Source organism: Bos grunniens, chromosome 8, assembly GCF_055505025.1.
Source record: "Bos grunniens cultivar Pamir isolate PY7600 chromosome 8, Bosgru_T2T1.0, whole genome shotgun sequence".
Classification (NCBI taxonomy): domain Eukaryota; kingdom Metazoa; phylum Chordata; class Mammalia; order Artiodactyla; family Bovidae; genus Bos; species Bos grunniens.
In genome coordinates, this window is record NC_141172.1 from 49,465,349 (window position 1) to 49,482,988 (window position 17,640).

A 17,640-nucleotide genomic window follows, 5' to 3' on the forward strand; every position below is an offset into this window, starting at 1 on the left:
TCTTCCATAGTTACCCTTATGTTTACAATTAATACTTCTCTATCAAAGAATTATCCATACCCTATCTTCCTATAAAATACCTTTAGTAATTTTCACTTTCCCCTGAACCTTGTCATCCATGCTTTATTCAAAATACATGAAATTTGAGATCCAAATTGTTAGTAATTCTTCCTTAATAGCATTACTGTAGGCTATTTAAAAAAGAAGACAAAATCAAACTGAGACAAAAGAAAGAAAAGAATGCCAGCAAATAGTTTTAATTTTTAGCCTTTTCTTTAAAAAACTTAACAAGGATCATTATTGTTAATATTTTTTATACCTGGTATTTACAGAGTCACTGGCATATAGTAGGTAATCAATAATAGTTTAATAAATATTTGGTTGGATAAATTCTGAGAAAAATACTTATTAAAAGTCCCTGGCTAAAAGTAGTTGTTATTTTTTCCTACTATTTGGTGCTGGAAAAAAGTATACAGGTAATGCAAAAAAAGCTACTGAAAAAAATCACAAAATTGTATATATGATACTTCTCATAACATAATAAAATTATGATAAATATGATCTCAATGAGAGTACAGTACTACAATTAAAATAAAATACCTCTATGAAAATCTAAAACTATGCTTTTCCTTTCATAATTAATTTCCTCAAAACTTTACCTTTTGTGTTTAGAAGGAGCTACCTGACAGGGCACTCTCAAAAATGTTTTTTAATTCTTTTTCAATTCTTAACTCAGACAAGTTTTTAAAAAAACAAAGTTCTCAACCCAGAATGTGGATCAAGACACTAGGCCTCCTGAAGTCTTCAGATTAGCCAAACACCTGGAATTAGCCTAATTCTCTAGGTCTTCTCTTTCTTCCTGATCATCACATTTAAATGAGATTCTTTGCCAGAACCCTCCTGCCACTCCCATCTTTCTCAGTTTGAATTTTTTTGAAATAAGAGAAGATGGTCAAAATGTACAAACTCCAGCTATAAGATAAATAAATACCTGGGGAGGTAATATACAGCATGGTGGTTATAGTTTAACAATACTATATAGTGGCTAAGATAATAGATCTTAAAAGTTCTCATCACAAGAAAAAATAATTGTTAACTATAGGTGGTGATGGACATTAACTTACTGTGCTACTAATTTTGCAACACAGACATACATCAAATCATTATGTTGTATATCTAAAACTAATACATGTACCTTAAATTTAGTACTTCAAATAATTTTAAATATTTATGACTTGCTAACCACATAGTCCGTTCTGTTTAAAAATTAGTAAGGGTCTCTTAGTATCAAATGGAAGAGGTTCAATGTTCAGTTCATTGCTACCTATTCTCTTCCTAATATGTCCTCAACGCATCTGTCCAGGCTTATTTCACAGTCTACGCTTAGCTCACAGTCTTCATTCCTAGCTCACTCATCTGTCTTCTATCCTCTACAAACATCATTACTATTAAGTTTAAGGGAATCTTGCCGATGGAATAAACACTATATGGGAGCAGTTGTAAATGACCAACTACAACTCAATCCGCTGAATTCTGTGTAAGGGCCCATATCAACGTCGCCTGAACTTTAAAGATTAATTTATAACATTAGACAACTCACCCCATAAGTCAGACTAAATGAATACTCCTTGATGCAGATTCAACAGCTCTGAATAGGAGACTATCTACATTTTAATTGATTTTAATTTTTCTTTTCTGAATTCTGACAATTATCCTATTAAACAAATGCAAATTGAATCTCTTTCATAAAAACTAAAAGCAGAAAAGAGCTATTTATCTAAGAAAGTGTGGCCCCTTCTCATTCTCTCACCTCCACTTAAGAACAGCAGGTACCCCCAACTGGTCTAAAGACCATACCCTGAGGAAATTACCAGGGTTTGGGTAACTCAAGAATGCAGACTGTTACATACTTATCTGATTAAATTTGGACACTGGAATCCAGTTCTTGCTGCCCTTGTGTGCTTCTGAGATCTTTTCTCCAGGCTCTGGGTTCAACTGGTCACTTTGAGAGCAGGTGTTGACTGTTATGACCTAGAAAGAAACACATTCGTTGGAACAGAGTGACGTTAATCTGAATAGATTCCAAATCACAGTTATCACTGACATGAGTTTGAGCAAACTCTGGGAGATGGTGAAGGACAGTGAAGTCTGGTGTGCTGTCCATCCTAAAGTCCATCCCAGTCCATCCTAAAGGAACTCAGTCCTGGGTGTTCATTGGAAGGACTGACGTTGAAGCTGAAACTCCAATACTTTGGCCACCTGATGTGAAGAGCTGACTCACTGGAAAAGACGATGTTGGGAAAGATTGAGGGCAGGAGGAAAAGGGGATGACAGAGGATGAGATGGTTGGATGGCGTCATCGACTCGATGGACATGGGTTTGGGTGAACTCTGGGAATTGGTGATGGACAGGGAGGCCTGGCGTGCTGCGGTTCATGGGGTCGCAAAGAGTCAGACACAACTGAGAGACTGAACTGAGAACTGAGTGAAGTCTGGTGTGCTGCAGTCCATGGAGTTGCAAAGAGTTGGATACAACTGAGCAACAGAACAACAACCGCATGTTGAAGAACTGCTGCTGCTACTGCTAAGTCACTTCAGTCGTGTCCGACTCTGTGTGACCCCATAGACGGCAGCCCACCAGGCTCCCCTGTCCCTGGGATTCTCCAGGCAAGAACACTGGAGTGGGTTGCCATTTCCTTCTCCAATGCATGAAAGTGAAAAGTGAAAGTGAAGTCACTCAGTCGTGTCCGACCCTCAGCAGCCCCATGGACCGCAGCCTTCCAGGCTCCTCCGTCCATGGGAGTTTCCAGGCAAGAGTACTGGAGTGGGGTGCCATTGCCTTCTCCGATGTTGAAGAACAGCGGTTGTTAATATTGGCTGCACATTAAAATCACCTGGGAAGTGTTAAACTTCCATCACTCGTGCTGGCAGGACACAAGCATCCATGTGACTTTCCTATTTGCAGTCATGACTGAGAACCAGGGTGGGGAGCAGGGTTTCTCAAACTTGAGTGTGTATCAGAAACACCCAGGACTGTGTTAAACCCACAGATTTCTGGGTCCCATCCTCAGGAACTGTGTGTGATTCAGTAGGTCTGTGTGTGCGGTAAGTCCCTTCAGTCGTTTACGACTCTTTGTAACCCCATGGACTGTAGCCCGCCAGGCTCCACTGTCTATGGGATTTTCCAAGCAAGAATTCTGGAGTTGCCATGCCCTCCTCCAGGGGATCCTCCCAACTCAGGGATCCTACCTGCGTCTCATATGTTTCCTGCAATTGGCAGGTGGGTTCTTTACCACTAGTGCCACCTGGGAAGCCCTTAGTAGGTCTGAGGAGAGGGCAAATTTGAATCTCTTAAGTTTTCAGGTAATGCTGATGGGAGACCGCAGTTTAAGAACCACTGGTATAAAGCAAAACAACAAAAACATAAGGGTCTGAAAGAACTGGTTAGAATTCTATCCCTGTCACTCAGAAACTACATGAACTGAGCAAATCACTTCATGTCTATGAGCTCCATTCCCTACATCATTAAAATAACAGAGAGCTAACAATAACGGCTGCCTCATGTGCTTCACAGGGGCAGAGAAGAAATGAGATAAATCGACAAACTACAAGATAACAAACAAAAGCAAGTTATTAGTGCTTGAGCTCAGTTAATAGTTCTTATTTTAACTCTGGCCATTTTAGAACATAATTAGAACATAATTCTAAACTCATATTTTATGGGATCCCAGCAACTCATCGCATGTTCCCTGAAGGAAGCACATTCTTTATGGACGTTAAGTCTCCTTCAAAAGGTGATTCTGCACGAGTCACTATGGAAAGGCACATGAAACCACTGTGAGATACCACTGTCCACTCACTAATATGCTAAAATCAAAAAGACTGAGCCTACTAAGGACTGGCAAGGACTTGGACCACTGGAACGCTCATAAACCGCTACTCATAAACTGGTGGCAATGTAAGTTTCTTCTAAAATTAAACAAATACTTACCATATGACTTTACTATTCTACTCCTAGTTACCAAAGAGAAATGAAAACATATGTCCACACAAAGACTTGTACACAAATGTTCTTAGCAGCTTAAGTGGAATAGCCAAAAACTGAAAATAACACAAAAGTCCTTCAACATATGAGTTGATAAATGAATTGTTGCAAATCAGCTCTGCTGACTCTTAAGATTTACATCTCCATTCCTTCCAGGACAGTGTTATTTTGTGTACTTGGCACTTTAGAATAAAGAGAACTCAAGCTAAGATAGGATACTACCTCAGTTGCCAAAAACATAAAAGGCACTTACTGGCACCTGCAGTGCTTGTGTTTTCTTCTTCTTCTTTGACAGTTTCCTATCCTTGGTTAGCAATTTTGTTTTGATCCATTTTGACTGTCCTATCTCTGAGAATTTTGATAGATCTGTAAGGGAAATGATTTACATGAGACAATAAAGACAGTATGTGGAACCATTGTGTTTCACAGGTAAGACTGAGAGAATGGGGAGAATGAGAATGGTAGCAAGGTGAGAATTTAATCCCAGTTTTTAAGTGTTTACTTCTTACTTTTAATCTTAGAGATCTTCAACTTCTCCTCCTTGTGTAATCTCAAGCTCTGATTCCCAGGGAAGGGCTTGTCTTTCCGAAGCAGACTGATTCGAAAGGATGTGTTTGGCTGGAGCCATGGAAGTACTTCTGAGCAATTCCTCTGGGCCAGTCTTGCCGAGTTATCAGACAGGGATCTGCCCCGGTTCTGCCTCTGGCCGTGTTCACTCTGTCTGGAGTCATGGTTACAAGCGGAGGCCATGCTGATTTGACATTGCTTCTTGGTGCTAAACACACCAGTTTCATCACCTTCTGAAAATGCCCAGTTCACATACCCACCTCCAGGTTGCATGCTCATGACCTGGGAAGGGAGGGAGGACACTCTCGTGGGTGCAGGTGTGCAAATCAAAGTGGGGAGCACTCGTTCCCCCTTGTCTTCTCTGGCTGGTATCTGACCAAGTGACTCACACTGCTCCTTGGTTTCCACCACGGGGCCCTTGGCTGAGACACCCGGGGTCTGCCACATCAGATGAACAGGGACCTCAGTCTGGCTGACGTGTTCAGTTGTCAGCCCATCTGTACCTGCTTCCACAGATGGTGTGGACAGAGGCAAGTCAGTTTTTGCAGAATAAGAAACTTGTTCTAGATAAGAAGGGACCAGGAGATATTGGCCATACTTTGGATGTGCCTGTCTGTTCAGCATCACCCCAGAAGCAACTACACGATTTTTTGTTTCTTGCTCTCCTTGGTCATCTCTTACATTTGAAGCCTCTTGATCTGTAATCTCAAGAAAGGGCCCTTTCTGCCCTCGTGGGGGATACCAGCCTCTGGCCAGGCTCCGCAGCAAAGAAGGGGGCATGCTATAACACTGATACTTCTTCTTCTCAGAGAGTGGCATGCTGCCCAGAACCTCTGCACAGATGACATTGCTCCAGCTGTGGGGAAGTTTTCTGCAAGTAGAATGCTTTCTGTTGGCCAGGAGAGCCTCATCTTCTTGTAAGGTGTCAACAGCAGAAAGGACTTTTAAGGTATCCACTGTCAGGACAGAGAGATCCTGCAGGTGTCCCACCTGGCTGTCCAAAGACAATAAGGAGTCCTTTATGAAAGACACCTTTTCATTCATTTCTTTCATTTGGAAGTACATCTCGGTAACCCTAAGGGTAAAGGGAGGGAGAAAAGCAATAAACGCAGTAAGTTGATGGGAACTGGCCTGCCTCTCTTCCTGCTCTGCTTCCATCTCTAGGTGGCTGCGCAGCCTATGCGGCTTCCCTATGTTGGGTCTGTCTTCTGCCTTCTTCTCTATCCAGTAGGTACTCATCCCAGGTGCCCTCACCCACTCCTATAATTCCCACTATCACCAGAAAAAGGAAAATTAAAAATTGTATTTCTAGCCCTGATTTCTCTCCAGTATTTCAGAACCACATTCCAGCTTCTACTAGTTAGCCTTCCAATCATCTCATCAATCAGCCTATTTGTACTCATTAACATATTCATTAACTTACATGACAAACATTTTAATATCTCCTATTGTCAAGCACTGTGCTATTTTGGTAGACAAGGGAAATCCTGAGGATGAAACCAGAATGATAGGAATAGAATCAATAATAAAAAACATAATTGGAAAAAGTTTATAGATCTTTTAAAATAAAATTTCGTATCTACAGTATAAACAAACATCCCAGGTTTCAAACAAAGCCCATTTTAAGAAACCTACAATCAGAGAAAGCCTGAGCCAATTCTTAAGTGATTTTGAATACTTGAACCCCAAATTATGATATTGAACCAGTGGTTCAAGTCAAAGCAGCATAAGACACCATCAGTTATGCAAGTACAAAAGTGCATTGCAAGTAGAGTCAAATTAAATTTAACACTTGATTTCATTTAGAAAATTAGAAAGAACAAAGAAAATATATCTATATCTATCTATCTCTGTTATATGGGTATCGGTTTTGTTTTGTGTGCCCCCAAAATAAGATAAGTTGAAATCCTAACCCCCAGTATTCCTAGAACGTGACTTTATTTGAAAGGAGGGCCTTTACAGAGGTAATCAAGTTAAAATAAGGTCATTAAAGCACACCATAAACCTGTATAACTCATATTCTTAAAAAAAGGGGAAATTTGGACATAGAGGGAAGAAAATGTGAGACAACTGCCTTCTGCCTGGAGTGATGCATCTACAAACCAAGGAACACCAGGGGCTGTCAGCAAGCAACAGAAGCTAGAAGGAGTGAGGAAAGACTCTCCCCTAGAGTCATTAGAGAAAGCATGGACCTCCAAACGTCGTAATTTTGGACTTCTAGCCTCCAGGACTGTGAGATAATAAATTTCTATTGTTGTAAGACACCCAGATTTTTGGCACTTTGTTAGGTGTGTGTGCATGCGTGATAAGTCACTTCAGCTGTGTCTCACTTTTTACAACCCTATGGACTGTAGCCTGCCAGGCTCCTCTATCCATGAGTTTCTCCAGTCAAGAATACTGACGTGGGTTGTCATGCCCTCCTCCAGGGGATCTTCCCAACCCAAGGATGGAACCCAGGTCTCTTATGTCTCCTGCATTGGCAGGCAGGTTCTTTACCACTGGTACCACCTGGGAAGCCCTTTGTTATGGCAGTCCAGGAAATTAACACAGTTATGACATTTTTCTTTCTTTCCTTTTTTCCTCTGTTTCATTCTTTACTTTGCAGAAAGGAGTATACTTTCCAATTTCTCAATACTAAAAATCTTTGATAAACAGAAATAAAGTGAAAAGTAGCAAGGGAGGGAATATAGTCAACAGTTTCATGACTCACATCACCATATGCAGAAATAAAAAATTGTTCCCAATCTTATTTGGGGGCTGGGAGAAGCAGTGATTAATTATATCACGAAGTGCTTGGCACTCAGTTCTAGGAAGCACTTTCCAAAATAGTGTCAGATGTCTCCTCTCTAGAATATATCACAGGTCACATGGATTGAGAAATCCTCCCCTTCTTTCTGGAATCTTTGCAGATAGAAATGAAAGAATAAAGGGGGTCGTATTTTCCATTTTTATTATCATCTAGGCGGGTGGAGCCCTCTCTTGCTTCAACTTCTTTAACTCAATAGAGCCTTAGTGAAGGCTTCCTGACCTTCTGGAACCTGTAAAACTAGAATTGGTAAGGATGATGAAGAGCACAAAATATATGTTTATTCACTTCCAAATATGCTTCATTAGAGCCTCTCCATCTAGCACACTGTTTCATCTAATTCAAAAACAGTGCAGTCTGAACAACAGTAATGGAGACTCATTAAGTTCCATTAGCAGCAGCCCCATCAAAAGGATACAATAGACACCAACAACTATTCAGAGCCACAGGTAATCTGCTACAACAGAGACTGTCAGGCAAATAACCTGGTCACCCTCAAATCAGGTCCTTGTGCTTTCATAGGCACTTCTTATCTAAATCTCAATGTCCTATGAAACATATTTTAATTATATTTCTCAACCACGATCTATATTAACCAAGTCTTTTAGTCACTCTGACATGGAAAAGAAATTCTCATAATTTTTGTTTCTTCTGTACAAGGTTTGAGAGTGAGGGGGAGACCAGTATGGTTATTGTTTCATTGTGGGTCTCTGGACTAGATATTGTAAAATGAAATTATAGAAAGTATTATTATAATTATCATGATAATCACAGTGTTCCTGAGTGCTCATTATGTGCCAGGCATTATACATTATTTTATTTAATCCACATGACCACCCTATAAAGTAGGCATTCTACCATCCCTTCATGAATATAGGTCACATTACCCATCACATGGTCGGTGAAAGAGTGAGGCTTCAAAGCCAAAGCATGCAACTCCATATTTAATGGCATTAACCACTGCCCTCCAGCATGTATCAGCAACTCAGCAGGGATCCAAGCAAAGTCCTATTGAGGTCCTAGAGTCCCACGAAGGATGACTGAATTGCACCCACATTTTCCATGCCGAGAGTTGTTCACAAATGTTTCTCAGTAAGATATCATGATAAAACAATGATGGGACCTGCTCAAGCTCTAACTCTGCTGAGTCACATTGCTCAATGTGATAGTTTAAAAAAAAAAATTTTTTTTAAGATATAGCACTTTCCAAATATAATGTAACCAAACATGCTTACTATGGAAAAATCCCTAGTTAACAACTTATTCCATAGAAGAGAGAGAGAAAACACTGGCTTACATCGGTAGGAACAAAAAGTAGCCAGCATTCCAAATAGAGAAAGTAAAATATAAAACAGACTTAATAGGGTCTCTTTCCACTTTTACAATTCACCTAACTCTGTAAGGATACAGATAATCTCTTTTCAGAGGTAGGCAAACATACAAATGTCTTCCTAATGTCTTTTCCCTCCCTCTTCAAACTACTGCTCAGTTACTGCCAGAAAATATTCTTCCCTCCCTGGTAGCTCAGACAGTAAAGAATCTGCCTGCAAGGCAGGAGACCTGGGATTGATCCCTGGGTCGGGAAGATCCCCTGGAGAAGGGAATGACTACCCACTCCAGTATTCTTGCCTGGAGAATCCTATGAATAGAGGAGCCTAGTGGACTACAGTCCATGGGGTCACAAAGAGTTGGACACAACTGAGCAACTAACACTTTCAGAACGACCTCAATAAGGACCATCGTGTAAAAAGAGGGCTCGTGAAATAGCTCTATCAAAAAGGAAATTTGATCAATTGTGTTTTGAAATTAAATTAGGGCTTCATAATCAAATTCTAGAGCCTTTGAAAGCATCTAGAATATTTTTCAGAAGCTACTTACCCATCTACCATCTAATCCTTCTCTACTCAAACGCCAAGAAAAAAACTGAAGAAAATGTAATAGCATATGATGATTACTGGTGTTCAGTTTACTATTATTACTATCATCAAGTTTCACTCTGTATTCACTTGACTCATGATATTACCTTCTCCTAGTTTTCATTATTCTCTTCTGATCAATTCTTTTCAGTCTTCTCCACAAGTTCCTCTTCCTCAGCCCATGACACAGGTGTTGACACCTCTCAGCGTGAGACCCACTGAGTCTCCTCACTCCACTTGCTTTCTGAGCATAATCGCTTCCTCTCTAATAGTTTTATTTTCCTACAATAGGCAGGTGACTATCAAATTTCCTATTCAAATTTTGCCCTTCGGGCTCCAGAGCCATATATGTAAAGCCTTCCAGACATCTCTGGCTAAATATGCCACTAGAATCTCAGGCTCAACAAACTTCAACCTCATTGCTTCTACCCGCTGCCTCAGTCTCTGCCATGCATCTTGCATTCCTTATCCCTTCAGTGACACCTTTCACCTCATTACCCTGCCTTAGACATTATTCATCCTGGACTCCATATACTCCCTTATCACCACATCCAATCCTTAACTCTTCTCATGAATTGTCTTCTCTAAAAATGTCTTTATTTATCCTCTCTGCTATGCCCTAAATGTTAGTGTCCGCACCCAAAATTCACATGTTGAAACTTTAATCTTCAAAAGTGATGGTGTTGGTACATGTGGCTTTGGGGAGATGATTAGGTCATGAGGATGAAGCCCTCATGAGTGGGATTAATGCTCTATTTTATAAAAGAGACTCCACAGAGCTCCTTAACACCTTCTACCACGTAGGTATACACTCAGAAGTTTGTAACCCAAACAGGGCCTTCACCTGACCACCCTCAGACCCTGATCTCAGACTCCCAGCCTCCAGAACTATGAGCAATAACATTCTGCAGCTTCTAAGCCATCCAGTCTGGGAAATTTTGTAACAGCAAACCAAATAGTTTAGTCAATCCTAAAAGAAATCAACCCTGAAAATTCACTGAAGGACTGGTGCTGAGCTGAAGCTCCAGTACTTTGGCCACCTGATGAAAAGAGCTGACACATTAGAAAAGAACCTGATGCTGGGAAAGACTGAAAGCAGGAGGAGAAGGGGATGACAGAAAACAAGATGGTTGGATGGCATCACTGACTCAGTGGACCTACGTTTGAGCAAAGGTGAAGTACCTTTCACCAGGACATGGTGAAGGACAGGGAAGCCTGGTGTGCAGCAGTCCATGAGGGCACATGAGGATTCAAGTCCACGAGGATTTGAAATAACTCAACTGGAATTCCATCACCTCCACTAGCTTTGTTAGTAGTGATGCTTCCTAAGGCCCACTTGACTTCATGTTCCAGAATGTCTGGCTCTAGGTGAGTGATCACACCATCATGATTATCTGGGTCATGGAAATCTTTTTTGTATAGTTCTTCTGTGTATTCTTGCCACTGCTTCTTAGTATCTTCTGCTTCTGTTAGGTCCATACCATTTCTGTCCTTTATTGTGTCCATCTTTGCATGAAATGTTCCCTTGGTATCTCTAATTTTCTTGAAGAGATCTCTAGTCTTTCCCATTCTATTGTTTTCCTCTATTTCTTTGCATTGATCGCTGAGGAAGGCTTTCTTATCTCTCCTTGCTATTCTTTGGAACTCTTCAGTCAGATGGATATCTCTTACCTTTTCTCCTTTGCCTTTCACTTCTCTTCTATTCAAAACTATTTATAAGCCTTTCTCAGACAACCGCTTTGCCCTTTTGCATTTCTTTTTCTTGGGGATGGTTTAGTCTTGATCCCTGCCTCCTGTACCATGTCATGAACCTCCATCCATAGTTCATCAGGCACTCTATCAGATCTAGTCCCTTATCTATTTCTCACTTCCACTGTATAATCATAAGGGATTTGATTTAGGTCATACCTGAATGGTCTACTGGTTTTCCCCACTTTCTTCAATTTAAGTCTGAATTTGGCAATAAGGAGTTCATAATCTGAGTCACAGTCAGCTCCCAGTCTTGTTTTTGCTGACTGTATAGAGCTTCTCCATCTGTGTAGAGTCTTCTCTTGTGTTGTTGGAAGAGGGTGTTTGCTATGACCAGTGCATTCTCTTGGCAAAACTCTGTTAGTCTTTGCCCTGCTTCATTCTGTACTCCAAGGTCAAATTTAACTGTTACTCCAGGTATCTCTTGACTTCCTACTTTTGCATTCCAGTACCCTATAATGATACTTTGGCCACCTCATGCGAAGAGTTGACTCATTGGAAAAGACTCTGATGCTGGGAGGGATTGGGGGCAGGAGGAAAAAGGGACCACAGAGGATGAGATGGCTGGATGGCATCACTGACTTGATCGACGTTGAGTTTGAGTGAACTCTGGGAGTTGGTGATGGACAGGGAGGCCTGGCGTGCTGCGATTCACGGGGTCGCAAAGAGTCGGACACGACTGAGCAACTGAACTGAACTGAACTGACCCTATAATGAAAAGGATATCTTTTGGGGGTGTTAGTTATAGAAGGTCTTATAGGTCTTCATAGAACCATTCAACTTCAGCTTCTTCAGCATTACTTGTTGGAGCATAGACTTGGATTACTGTGATATTGAATGGTTTGCCTTGGAAACGAATATTTTCATTAAAAGAAGAAAATCTGTAACTGTGTACGGTGATAGATGTTAACCAGATTCACTATCGTGATCATTTCATAGTACACAAATGTCGAACTATCATGCTATATGCTTGAAACTAATATATTGTTAGGTTAATTACAGCTAAATTTGAAAAATGCAAATAATTACATGCAATCCTTCATTATTTTAACGCCTACAATTAGTAATACATGCACAGCAGCTTTGATCTTAATAGACTCTGAGTTTGTTCACTTTCTCCAACACATCTCCTCTTTCCTCAAAACTCTGAATGGCATTCTTACACTAATTCCCCTCACAATCACACCCATCCACAGATGCCCTCCCTGATGACTGCCCTGGTTCCTGCAGCCTGGTTGCATCCTCTCCTGGTCCTCTCCACATCCTCTCCTGGTCCCCACCATTAACTCCCCTTCCCAAGGACTTCACTCAGCAAATCACTTTTTCCCTCTGGCTCCTGCAGCTCCTCCCATTTCCAGGAACAAACACATTAATTTTGTTATCGCCACATAGAACAAAAGAACCCCACCATGTACCCATACCCTGCTTCAGAGGTAAACCTCTTACAAAATCTGCCTCTGATCTCTGTCTCTTCTATTCACCCTCAACTGCCCTCAACTCAATGCACAAGTGCTAGTCAGGCTCCCTGAGAGCTCCATGACTCCCAGTGCAACCGGTACCCTGCACCTGCCCTCTTCAGGACCAACCTACTGCTCCTGGACACATCCGCATCCAGTTTGGGGGCACCATCCCACCTTCCTCAGGTCTCTCCTTCTCAGCTGCCTCAAAGTGGTCCTCCTGCACCAGGCTCCCCAGACAGTCCAACCTACCCAAGCCAACCCAGCTCCAGCAGACCCTTCAGGGCAATTATTCCCTATTCCCTTATACTACTTGTTTTTCTTCATTGCTCTGGCATTAAATTACATATTTCTTTTTTGTCCTCCATTCCCATCACCCCTCCACATGCACACACTAGAATGTAAGTCCTACAAAGGAAGGGCCCCTGGTCTCATCCACCATTTATCTCCTCTAACTTATAAGACTAGAACCCAGCAGATGCTCAATAAATGTGCAATGATTACAAGAATATTACACACTACTTGAGAAAATTTTAGAGAATCAAAACCTCGGGTTTTGAAAGTAGACCTTCTACTTTTTTCAGCCATTCTAGTAAGAATCAGCTTCAAGTAGCAGCTTAGGGAATGAAAATACATATAGAACTTTTACCTTTCTGATGTCACTCGGATTTGTTCCTCACAACTACAATTCAGATCTTCCATCTTCTCGTGGAAGTACTTTTCCACACACTGTTCTTCAAAATCGTGAAGTTTTTTCAGATCCTCCTTACTTAGGTAGAGTTCTGTGGAAGTAAGTATAGTATATAAAAAGAATCATCATTCCCCCTCCATAGGAAGCTGAGACCACGTCTGAGTGACTTTTCTTCCACTGGCGTTGAAAATGAATAAAACTATAGTTTGTGTGAGAATAGTTTACGGCCTTGTCACACTGTATTACTAACACTAATTGGGACGCACTATCCACCAACACCTGGAAGCACCGGGCTGAGTCTTCTAGTTGTTTTATAAGCTGAAGTGGGGTCTTGGAGGTGACTCATGTGGATCAGATACTTTATCTTCAAAATTGTCCTAAGTTAGAATACTTTTACACATAAAAATCTATCATATTTATATGCTTATGGCAGTTCCTCCACCAACTATTTAAACTGTCAAAATGACAACAAGTAACCCACAGGTTAAAATCAAAGTTAGAAGAAATCTACATCTATTTCAGAGAATCTAGTAAGTGTAAGAAAGTTGTACCTTGTTGCACTGGGTTTATATAGGCACTGAGTTGGTATATACTAAGTTCTTCTATTGAAAAAAGATATTATTGCCAGTAGTATTAATGGCCAATCAAGGCTATACATCTTCATTGACAATAACTAATTCATTAAAAGACACATCATTTCATGATGTTATGCAACTAATGCAATCTATATCAATTTCAGTGATCACATGTGGTATACCACCTTGACTCTTACCTAACAGAAAAAAACATTATCTTTTAAGCAAGTTTCTAATACTTGTTAAATATAAAAATGCTGTTGCAAAAAGGGTAAAATTGGAATGTTTTCTTCCTTCAACCATTTCACCTAAATTAGGGGGGGAAAAAAAGAAAAAACAAGAAAGAACCATTAAAGTTCTCCAGAATTAATTAGAAATTCAAAGGTTCTAGAAGTTATTTAAAGTGCAAATTAACAAAAATATTAATTTTAGAGGATAATTAAAAGAAAATATTCAGCCACAAAAGGTGTTCACAATGTTTTCTGAGTTTTACAGTATGGAAGAATTTTTCAGGTACAAAAAAAAAAATCCAGTATCTCCCCATCCCCACTCAGCTCTAAATTTTTGTTTGCATTAAAGAATCTTGTATGAGTAAGGGACTTTAGAATTGTGTGATCTGAACCTTCGGCGGATTCCTGAGAGCAAATAATCCCCAGAGCAATTCCAGTGATAGCGGTAGGTACAGCTAGAAGCATGTGACATTTTCTTGCAACTGTCCACCAGGTGGCACTGCTACCCCGTGTGCAAACATTCTGAACCTGAATACAGAGGCTCAAAGGCAATCACAAAAATTTAGAATTTCCTCTAAAACTCAGGGTGAGTGCACCTCTACCCATCAGAATATTTCCTCAAGTTTTATACCAGAATCACCCTATAAGTTCATATCAAGGCAAGCTCAGGAAAGGGTTCTTTGGTATGGTGCTATAAAATCTGGCCAAATCCTAGTTAATTCCAGGATCTCTCAAGTGGTTCACGCTCTCCTGTTAAATTGTTCTGGGATGGCACTCTATTAGAAGATGAAAAATTATAATATAATTATAAGCCTTTAAGTTAACTTCAGTTGTGCTTTGACTTCCTTATAAAGGCTGAATCTCTTGAGGGAAAGAAATGGAAAAGAAAAATAAATCAGTACAGTGGTTCAAGAAGAGAAAAATACTTCACAGAGTCAATTACCAGCAGGAGCAAAAGCATGTCACCCTGTCAACCTTGTGATAACACCTGTTAAGGGCTCACCAAAATGTACAGATAGTCCACAATTCCATATCTGAAACTCTTGGAACCAGTCTATTTCAGAATTCAGAAGTTTACTCTTCTAGTTTTGGAAATATAATATAAAGCATATGCCATAAATGAAGTAAAATCTCTAATTGGGGCTAGAGCAATATTCTGAAATTAAACACATTATTTCTGTAGCAAAATCAATGAGTATTCCTACTACAAGGGATAAAGAGGATAAGTGGCTTACATTAGTCCCATTAGCCTCTTCTATCCAGATGAGTCTCTCTCTAACTTAAGAAGAAAAAGACTTTCCATTTTCAGATATATTTTGGATTTAGAAATTGAGATAAAGGATTGTGGATTTATGCCATTTCCTTACTATATTTAGGAATAATCTAGAAACGGGCCTAGTACCAACGGACCTAGAGGAACTACAAAAGATCTGTAAACCAAAAGAATGAATTTCTCTTAAGACGATTAGTATGACAGTCATATCATGCTGTCAAGATATGGATAAGCAAAATGAACTAGGAAAAAAATCTCAAAATGTGTCGAGTTAAGCTTTGCCAAAAAGAGAGAGAAACCACATTTCTGCATCTTGACTTGAAGTTCCTGAAAATATGAGACATCTATAGAGAATGACCTCCACATTCTGTAAATCAGAGAACCAGAGAGCCTTGACTCTAGTGAATAAGTCAGACAAAGTCTGGTTTATCTATTTCCCTTAATCCACAAGACCTGTATCCTTTCAATTTGGATTCCATGTTCACCAACAAAGAATAAGTATGGGCCACTGGGACTACTACCCTCTAGGAGCTACTCTGATGACCTCCCAGTTAAGCAGAGAAAATACAGGTTTTCCAGGTGACAAAAAACCTTTACAAACCCAAGCAGAGATTCTGTTCCTACCCATTTCTTTCTTTCAAACTATTAATTACTCTTAGCAAAAGATACTATAAGCACATGAGATCAATGTATTTACTTAGACCCAGGTTCCCAACTGATAGTCTTTTAATTTAACTCCCAGAGCCTTCCAACCTGAGCCCTGAATTTAATCGAAAATGTTCAGGTGTCTTCACCTTGGATCTCTGCTCTTTACTTTCTTTCTCCTGTGCCACCAATTAAAAACTTACTTAATCCAACATCACCCTCTTCTTGGTCATTTGGAGCTTGGTGCTGGCAAAGACGGCGAAGCAGGAGACCAATGTGACTCAGCAGGATAAAAGGTGGGGGCAACCAAGGCTTTTCATGGTAGGTCATGATGTAACGATAGCGATTATATTTCCACAGGTTATTTGAAATGGATTTCAGATCTATGTAAACGTTACTGTAAGTAGCAGTAAAAGAGGGACAGTGTTTTAATACGGAATCCTGAAACATAATAGTTAGATTACTGCTTTATTTTCCAGCTTATTATTGGTTCACCTGATGTGACCAGTAGTTAGCCAATAAAAATAATATCATCACATTTATGACTCTTCTTCCCCAAACAACCCACATTAATCACCCTCTACAATAAAATATGCTAATCAGAAAATGCAAAAGGTAGAAATTACAATCAGAGAGAAGAAAATGCTAACATTTTAAATACAATGAACAGAAACTGTCCTCTGAAAGTAACATTATTCTTGATTCACTATCTTTTTTCACATAAGATCTTTTCAGTCCATAAGTCATCCTTAATGATAAACGGTTTTAATGTTCTGCTATATTATCAATCTTATGAAGAGATTCTCCTAATTATCAAATGTGAGAACTGCTAGAATAACCCTAGCTAAAACATTCAAATGGAAAAAAAAGATGAGGCAGGCAATAAAAATCAATTTATCCTACAATAAACCAATAAGCAGAACTTTGATTTAGAAGCTAGATCAATTATTTACATTAACTTTATAATAAAAGTAACTTCATATTGGTTGGCTACTTTGGATTTTTTTTCCCCTTTATTATGTCAATTACAATATACAAATAGTGCAGAAAAATATGTTGATGCTATAGAGCTTGTGATGAAGTTGTCATGAGTGGTATCCATTCTCAAGCAATATGTCATCCTTAACTATATAACTTTAAGTCTATAATATGATATGGGTGGGGAGGACACAATGAAATATCTATCTTAATATTTTGCTTAGGCTAATATAGAATTTATTTCTTCAAGAAATATGGCAGAGAAGCACTTAAGAAGGGCAGACAAATTTAACAAATAGAAATGCAAGTAACCCTAAACTGCAGGAATGGTAAAGAGAAGAAACTCAAACTATCCCGGAGAAAAACAGCTTAGGATTGAAGAATGGGGAGGGACTTCCCTGCATCCTGTAGTTACGACTCCATGCTGCCACTGCACAGGGTGCTGGTCCTGGAACTAAGATCCCGCATGACACTTAGTGAGATTTTAAAAAAGAGAGGAAAAAGGTAAGGGGAAGTTTCAGATTACATAAGATAGATGAAGGAAGCACTGACAACCGGATTTAACGGCAATTCTTAAACTGCAGTCACTGAGCCGGCAGCACTAGCATCACTTGAGAACCTGTCAGAAATACAAATTCTTGGACCCTACCTCAGAATGGGGCTTCCCTGGTGGCTCAGACAGTAAAGAATCTGCCTGCAAAGCAGGAGA

The 17,640-nt window shown here is 39.9% G+C and overlaps 1 protein-coding gene across 6 annotated transcripts in view; it reads right to left on the reverse strand.

Moving 5' to 3' along the window:
* TRPM6 (transient receptor potential cation channel subfamily M member 6) overlaps nucleotides 1-17,640 on the reverse strand; it is a 166,984-nt gene that overhangs the window by 26,626 nt on the left and 122,718 nt on the right. For all 6 annotated transcript variants that reach the window (XM_086415540.1, XM_086415538.1, XM_086415537.1 and 3 more), the window contains 5 exons: nucleotides 16,157-16,350; nucleotides 13,189-13,321; nucleotides 4,554-5,686; nucleotides 4,298-4,410; nucleotides 1,911-2,031 (listed from right to left, as the gene is read on the reverse strand). In XM_086415540.1, coding sequence (XP_086271666.1) covers nucleotides 1,911-2,031; nucleotides 4,298-4,410; nucleotides 4,554-5,686; nucleotides 13,189-13,321; nucleotides 16,157-16,350 — 1,694 coding nt within the window. The remainder of the gene's footprint in view (nucleotides 1-1,910; nucleotides 2,032-4,297; nucleotides 4,411-4,553; nucleotides 5,687-13,188; nucleotides 13,322-16,156; nucleotides 16,351-17,640) is intronic.